Genomic DNA, 8,427 nt, shown 5'->3' with positions numbered 1-8,427 from the left:
TATTTTATTAACACGTTTGATAATTTTGCCCTTTTAGGTTCTTCTCCCATCTTTTTGTTTTGTTTCATTTCAAACGAAATAAATTTATTGAAGTCCTCTCAGATAGGCACTTATACTGGTACTTTCAGTTTCTACTTTTAGTTTACGAACAGAATAAGCTTTATTTAAAATCTCCATAGCACAGTTTACCTGTCACTTTAGTCAAAACAAATTGGTCCAAAATGTTGTCACTTTATAAAACTAAGGTGTTTAACCCACAATGATTTTTAAGGTCAAAACAATAAATTTTATATGATGGGCCACAAGCAACCAATTCTATCCGAAAAATATAAATATTTGTTAATACAACCTGACAGAGAAGTGAAAAATAAATTAAATGACAGATAATATAAGAAAAATAAAGCAGATAAAAAATGATTCTTATTGAATGATCCTTGATAGGATGTTGAGCCGAACAGAGCTTGAAGGACCGAACTATGGCTAACTTGGGAGCAAGATGCTATGAATTACAATGTATAGAAGAAATTAGATGATTACAATGGTGATAAGTGTGTTTATTTATATGGCTAAATGTAAGTAGCCATTCTCCTTGAATTATGGATCCATTATGAGCATTTACTCAATCCATCCGTTACTTTTAGAAGACTTGTAACAACTGTGTAAATGCTGGAATTCTGTAACTGATGAGTCAGTCTCGTGTCTGTTGAGTCAGTCTTGTGCCTGTTGAGTCAATCCCATGCCTATTGAGTCAATCTCGTGCCTGTTGAGCCAATCTCACAACTGATTGCCTTGTTCTGACCGTTACAACCATTTATTGCATTTATTGTATGTTACAAAATTGATTTGTAACTGGCATAATGATGGTAAATCTCATATAATCTGGGATTAATTGATTCTTTCCTCATTTGTAATTATGAGCTATTCTCCGTAACTAATTCGGAGCTATTCTATGATGGTCACTTCCGAAATTAACAGGTACGGTACAAGTATACTCGGACCCGAAAGTGTTTCACATATCATCTTTACATGTCATTCTTCACTTTTCTCCAAACTTTGCTAACACATGTCGTCATTTAATAGACCCACATAGCGAGTCTATTTTTCACTAATACAGAAGGCATCAATTATCTTTTTCAATTCCAGCCTTACTACTACGTACAAGGGTCATAAATTTAAGAAAGAATGCAGGATAATTTTGTCAAATACCTAAGAGTGGAGGATAATTTAGTCAAGTATCTCTTATGATTAATGCTACTAAATGATTTCTTAATAATATATCAAAATTTTAAATGACAAATAAAAAGGACAGGAGGGAGTAGGAAATTAACAAAAATTAGTGAAAATACATATCTGAATTCCTGTTTTCATGCAGAAGTAGGGTAAGTCAACTTGGGCATTATTTTTATCAACCAGTTTGCTGAGTTTCAAAATGCATGCCTCATCCTGCACTCACATGCATATACTACATTACTTTGTATAGAACAGCTGATAATTTTTTAATTAAAAGAATGATGGATTAGTACCAAACTAATTTAACTAAAATTACAGACATCTAAATTTATTCTTAGTGGCCCTGCCATTCTGTATTCTTTTGTAAGCATGATATTTTGTTTGCTTATAAATTGCCGCTTCTACTCACTCCTGATATTATAGTGAAAAAAAGAGTACTACTACTATTTACTGCATCTGCAATCATGAACACGAAAAGCCATATGCCTTTAACTAACTCTTTGTTTTGCTTCTTGTTTCTCAGTTCTTTTGTGTGTGGGCAACTTGATTACAAATATTACGATGCCACCTGTCCCAACCTCACTAAAATCGTTAGATATGGCATCTGGTCTGCTATTTCTAATGAAACCAGAATGGCGGCCTCTCTTTTGCGCTTGCACTTCCATGACTGTTTTGTTAATGTAAAATATGAACTCTTTCAATTTTATGCCCACTAACATAAGTACATAGACAATCTGATTGCTATTTTTTTTAAAAATGTTTATGTTGTGTAGGGATGCGACGGGTCTGTACTACTCGACGATACTAGTACATTCACAGGAGAAAAGAATGCGCCTGCTAATCGAAATTCAGCCAGAGGATTTGAAGTCATTGATGCAATAAAAGCTAACGTGGAGAAAGCTTGCCCGTCTACAGTTTCATGTGCTGATATACTGACTCTAGCAGCTAGAGAAGCTATCTATCTCGTAAGAGTTTTCTTATCAAAATGCTTAATTTCAGATTCATGATCAATATTCTTTGCCTAAACATATATACTTTGTGAAATTGTTAATTAATACTACTATTAAAAATTGCTCTTCTTGTTTGAACGAATGTTTTCAGACTGGAGGCCCCTATTGGTCAGTGTCGTTGGGTCGTCGAGATAGTCTTACCGCAAGTCAAAGTGCAGCTAATGCTCAGATTCCATCACCTTTTGAGCCCTTAGAAAACATTACTGCAAAATTTGTTTCAAAGGGTCTTGACATAAAAGATGTGGTGGTGCTCTCAGGTACTAAACCAAGTCCAATATGCAACTTTTTCTTTTAGTGGACTTCATTCCTAATAAAACATCCTTTTTGGCTTTCCTTTCGGATTAATGTCACGTATAGTCACTTAGTTAATTTACTCACTATAACATTAAAATGATACAGTTATTTTATATCGTATTAAAGTTTTGAACCTTGCTCATTAGAACAGTTAGTCAGAAAATTACTTTTTGCAAATTAAACTAATTGAACTATGAATTACTCCGAAAGTACAAATAAAAGAAATGTCAAATTTCGAGCATGCCAATGTTATGCCATATTACTCGCCACATCAGCACTTTGCCGCTATGTGAATTGGTTCTCAACCAAGATTAGTTGTTTTCATAGTTGATCATCATGATTTGATGCAGGTGCTCACACCATTGGATTTGCTCAATGTTTCACCTTCAAGCAAAGGCTATTTGATTTTGATGGATCTGGAAATCCTGACCCGACACTGGATTCATCATTACTAGGCAATCTGCGAAGCGTATGTCCCAACCAAAATGATTCAGATTCCAACCTTGCCCCTTTAGATGCAGTCACAATCAACAAGTTCGATAATGTATATTTCAAGAATCTGATGAACAATTCTGGGCTTCTTCAGTCAGACCAAGCTCTAATGAATGATAATAATACTGCTTCACTGGTGTCAACTTACAGCAAGTATCCATATCTATTTTCTAAGGCGTTTGCAGCATCCATGGTAAAGTTGACCAACTTAGGTGTGTTAACAGGACAAGATGGAGAGATCAGAAAGAACTGTAGGTTGGTGAATTAGAAAGTTCGGATTGCGAGATAATTAGCTAATAATGTATCCTCAATATTGTATGTTTGATGTAGTATATAAAGGAATTACTGCCTCTGAAATTAAAGTCCATGTGCACGACCAATTTCATTGCTTTAGAACTAAGATATATCGCATATATCGACATGGTACTATATATTTGTATGAGCCCTTTAAATTCAAGCAATGTTTCTTTTGCTGTCTATAAGTAAAAAAGTTAGTTTTGTCCCTCACAAATATGAGTCTCATCAACTACCTAAACAATACAAACAAGAGTACTACGAAACAGCTTGAAATCAAAGCGGCGCGAGTTGGAAACTTGGAATGCAGATATGGGCAAAGGTGTATCTTACGTAGAGAACTAACTTGTATACGGTCAAAATCGGGCTTGCCCTTTTTTATATGACCAATCGAGACTAGAACGTGGCAGGCCAAGGTTTGACCCCATGTTATATCGAACCATGTTGTAAAGTTAGATTGCCGAGCTCGTGACCCAGAGACCGGTCGAGATTGAGATCAGCCAAGATCGAGGCCAAGCGGGATAGAGATCAAGCAAGATCGAGGAAAACTTACCGAGCCAAATAACAAAAAGCCAAAATATCCGCGATCGGGCGAGTATCATGGCAAAAATCTCGGCACGTATCAAGAAGAGGCCAGTTAATTAACTAATCATGGGATTTTTTTACTGTATTTAGAATTGTACCAAGAGTAGGACTCCCCTACTATATAAAGGGAGTCTGATCATTTGTAAAGATCATCATATTCGCGCAATACAAAGCAATATACTGCATTTCTCTAGTTTTCATTATCTTGTTACTCTGTTCTTATATCAACCGAAACTTCACTTGGTTCGAGGGTGATCGAACTCGAGGGCCAAGGCTAATCGATTAGTTTGGTTTGCATTTATTTCTTTTACAGTCAATTTTGATATTAATATATGTCTTCTTAGTTTGTACCAAGTTGTATCACATATCCCTAAAATCACATATAAATTCAATGATTATCCAATTTTAGGATAAACAGTTTGGCACCCACCGTGGGGCTAAGGATAATAGTGGTTACTAATAGTGATTACTCGGTACTAACTTTCATAACACACATTATTTTTCAATTGTTCTTTGAAGTATCTTTGACTTCGGGGTCAGAATGTCGAACTCTCAGTCAGCACCCCTTAACGTCGGCAACAGTTCTGGCCACCACAGCGAGAACGGTAGCATAGCACTAGAAAATGACGTACCCTCGGTTGGCCTCGATGAAGTTCCAGCTGTAGATCTAATCGACATCAGCTCACATATAGGCCGCAAAGCTAATTTGGCAGTCGACCCCGAGGGCAGCATCCGGGGGGACAACCGATCAGCCGTTAAAAGAGCACGCGACGGCAAGGACGGCGGGATCAACTTGCAAATAATCTTCAAAATGTTGCAGGCCCAACAGATAGCAACAACCCAGCTCCACAATCAAAATCATACACCGAGCAGGGTCAAGCTCGAGCCATCCTAGGAAGTTGTACACAAGGTCGAATCACTTTCAAGGAAATCGAGCGATAAGGAATCGGAGACCAATTCTGCTATCATGAAGATGCTCGAAGAACTGACAAAGAGGATTAAGTCAGGGGAAAAGAAGATCGAGGAAAACGACAAGAAGGTGGAAACTTATAACTCCAGGGTCGATCAAATCCCGGGAGCACCACCATATTGAAGTGATTGGATTCCAGAAAGTTCGTACAAAAACCTTTCCCACCGAGTGCGGCTCCGAAGCCAATCCCCAAGAAGTTTCGTATGCCCGAGATTTCTAAGTATAATGGTACGACTGATCCGAATGAGCATGTCACCTCTTACACGTGCGCTATCAAAGGGAATGATCTAGAGGATGACGAAATCGAATATGTTCTGCTGAAGAAATTTGGAGAGACCCTGTCAAAGGGTGCTATGATATGATACCATAATTTACCGCCTAATTCTATTGACTCATTTGCTATGCTTGCAAATTCTTTTGTAAACACACATGCTGGGGCCATCAAGGTCGAAACCAGGAAGTTGGATCCTTTCAAGGTAAGGCAAAAGGACAACGAGATGCTCAGAGAGTTCGTGTCTCGATTCCAAATAGAACGGATGGACTTGCCACCGGTCACCGACGATTGGGCTGCTCAAGACTTCACTCAAGGTCTCAATGTTCGAAATTTAGTGGCTTCACATCAGTTGAAGATGCGTTTGATAGAATACCCAGCTATCATTTGGGTCGATGTGCACAATCGGTATCAGTCGAAGATCTGGGTCGAGGACGATCAACTCGGGGCCTCTTCTGGGTCAATTTATCCTATCAGACCCCTCGATAGAGTTAAAAAGGGATATTGATCGAGAACCAAGGTCGAACAGAGATCGATACGAGCCTTATAGTGGAGATCACAAGAACGGTGGACCTGGGAGGAATCCTGTACGGAATGAAAGGAGAAGTGATCTAGGTAAAAGCTCTCGAGGGCTCATGAGCAAGAGAGGCTTCGACAAGCCTATCGGACCCAATGAAGTACCTTAATTATCAGAATACAACTTTAACGTCGATGCGGCTGCCATCGTATCAGCTATCAGACGCATCAAGGATACCAGATGGCCTCGACCTCTACAGACCGATCCGGCCCGAAGAGGTCCCAACTAAAGGTGTGAAAATTATGGCACCCATGGCTACAGTACGGAAGATTGTCGGCAATTAAGAGAAGAAGTAGCCCGGTTATTCAACAACGAGCATCTTAGGAATTACTGAGCGGCCTAGCTAAGAATCACTTCAAAAATAGGGACTCCAACAAATAAAGTGAACAAGACGAACCCCAGCATGTCATCCATATGATTTTCGAAGGAGTTTATGTCCCTCAAGGTCCAATGTTTAAACGCACCAAAGTATCAAGAGGGAAAAATGAACTCGATATTACGTGTTAGAAGGGACTTTGTTTTTCAATGACGAGGATGCGAAAGGAATCACACAGCCCCATAATGATGCACTGGTAATATCTGTACTCATGAATAAAACTCGAGTTAAAGGTGTGCTAATTGATCCAGGTAGCTCGGCCAATATCATTCGATCAAGGGTCGTAGAACAACTCGGCCTGCGGGATCAAATCTTGCCCACCGCTCGAGTACTGAATGGATTCAACATGGCTTGCGAAACTCCTAAGGGAGAAATAACGTTGTCGATGAATGTGGTCGGGATCATTCAGGAGACGAAGTTATATATGATCGAGGGCGACATGAGGTATAACTCCCTATTCGAGAGACCATGGATCTACAACATGAGGGCAGTGCCCTTGACCCTTCACTAGGTATTAAATTTCCAGCACTACAGGGGATAAAGACAGTTTACGGGAACAACCTGCCAGAAAGGATCTGTTCACCGTTGATGAAGTAATTCCAATATCAACACTCTTATCAATAAAGGACTCCGGTTTGAAAGCGAAACAGATAGCCAAAAAGCAATCATCGATGCCAGCCTCGACCCAACAAGACGAACAGGGGACTACAAAGCCGATGATTACGGGGTTCTTCAGTCCTTCATAGTCCCTGATGATTCAGAAACTACCAAATCAATAGTCGAAGAGCTGGAGCAAGTCACACTGACCGAGCATCAGCCCGATAAAAAGGTATACCTGGGCATGGAGTTAACCCCCGAGTTCAGGAAAAAACTTATTCAATTTCTTATAACTAATATGGACTGCTTTGCTTGGTCCCATCTCGATATGACAGGGATCCTACCGGAAATCACCACCCATAAATTAAGCTTGGACCCGAAGTTCCATACGATGAAGCAAAAACGGAAAAGGGTCATATTTATCTCTGTACTCTTTAAAAAGGGTTGTATTTGTCCTTCGTTATACTTTTTTGATATATTTATCCTTACCGTTATACTTTAGGATCATATTTATCCCTGTACTCTTCAAAGAGGGTTACATTTTTCCTTCGTCATACTTTTTGACATATTTATCCTTACACTTATACTTTAGGATCATATTTCCCCCTCATCCATTAAATCCCCATGTCCCACCTTTGTTTTCCTACATTGTGCCTATGTGGATTTCTTTTTCCTCCAATTTAAATATGGTCACCTATTTAAGATAATTTAATCCGCCCACCCAATTTATATATGGTCACCTATTTAAGATAAAGTTCTTTTTCAGCTCCATATTTTTCGGATAGCAGCGGCAACATATTGGCAAACAAGAACTTTGAACTCAAAATCACTAATCTGATACAGCTTACAATTATTGCAGTAACCAAATTAAATTACGAGAAGTTGCACAACAATGGAGTTAATGACAAAGGTCCGTGCTTAAAATAGAGCACTGACAGAAGCCTAATATTGTCTAGGATGGTTTCCTCAAACATACTTTTTCTCGAAAAGAAAATATTGCTCCCTCCTCTCATTTTATATGAAAGAATTCGATTACAAGGGTCAAAACATCTAGTTTTTTTTTGTGATTTGGGTATATAATTTTCATGTTTTTCAAAAATAAAATAAAATTACATATTTAAAAAAGTATATCTAAATAATTCAACTTTTTGGATGGCAGAGTCATGATTTAAAGTTTATGGGTTCTGATCTTGCTCATAGCTCATGTTAGTTATTAAGTTCGTAATTAAATATTTATACATATTTAATGTATTTCCTAATAGAACACAAATCTAAACAAAAACTATAGAGTTCATTCAAACCATACCTAATACTCTAGCTCCACCCCTTATCTTCGACCTGATTTAACATAAACCTACAATGACGAATAATATTAGAGTAATGTGAATTATCAGAATGAAGCCACTATATTTTATATATTGGCTGCCCAAAGACACAAATAAGTGCAGACAACCAAATTATGGTTTATGGTTTATGGTTTATGGTTAAATTAAATTATCTTAAATAGTTGACCATATTTAAATTGGAGGAAAAAGAAATCCACATAGGCACCATGTAGGAAAAGAAAGGTGGGACATGGGGATTTAATGGATGAGGGACAAATATGATCCTAAAGTATAAGTGTAAGGATAAATATGTCAAAAACTATAACGAAGAACAAATGTAACCCTCTTTGAAGAGTACATGGGCAAATATGATCCTAAAGTATAACGGTAAGGATAAATATATCAA

The 8,427-nt window shown here is 38.0% G+C and overlaps 1 protein-coding gene across 1 annotated transcript; it reads left to right on the top strand.

The window, feature by feature from the left end:
* The first annotated feature begins 1,640 nt into the window (after nt 1-1,640).
* Nucleotides 1,641-3,459, top strand: LOC104229537 (peroxidase 10-like). Its single transcript, XM_009782190.2, has 4 exons — nt 1,641-1,910; nt 2,004-2,195; nt 2,332-2,497; nt 2,885-3,459. The coding sequence occupies exons 1-4, from the start codon at nt 1,695-1,697 to the stop codon at nt 3,292-3,294; spliced, it is 984 nt and encodes a 327-aa protein (XP_009780492.1). The 5' UTR covers nt 1,641-1,694; the 3' UTR covers nt 3,295-3,459.
* The last annotated feature ends 4,968 nt before the right edge of the window (nt 3,460-8,427 follow it).

The sequence above is a fragment of the Nicotiana sylvestris genome, chromosome 2 (genome assembly GCF_000393655.2).
Source record: "Nicotiana sylvestris chromosome 2, ASM39365v2, whole genome shotgun sequence".
NCBI classification, from domain to species: domain Eukaryota; kingdom Viridiplantae; phylum Streptophyta; class Magnoliopsida; order Solanales; family Solanaceae; genus Nicotiana; species Nicotiana sylvestris.
This window is presented reverse-complemented; position numbering and strand designations above follow the sequence as displayed.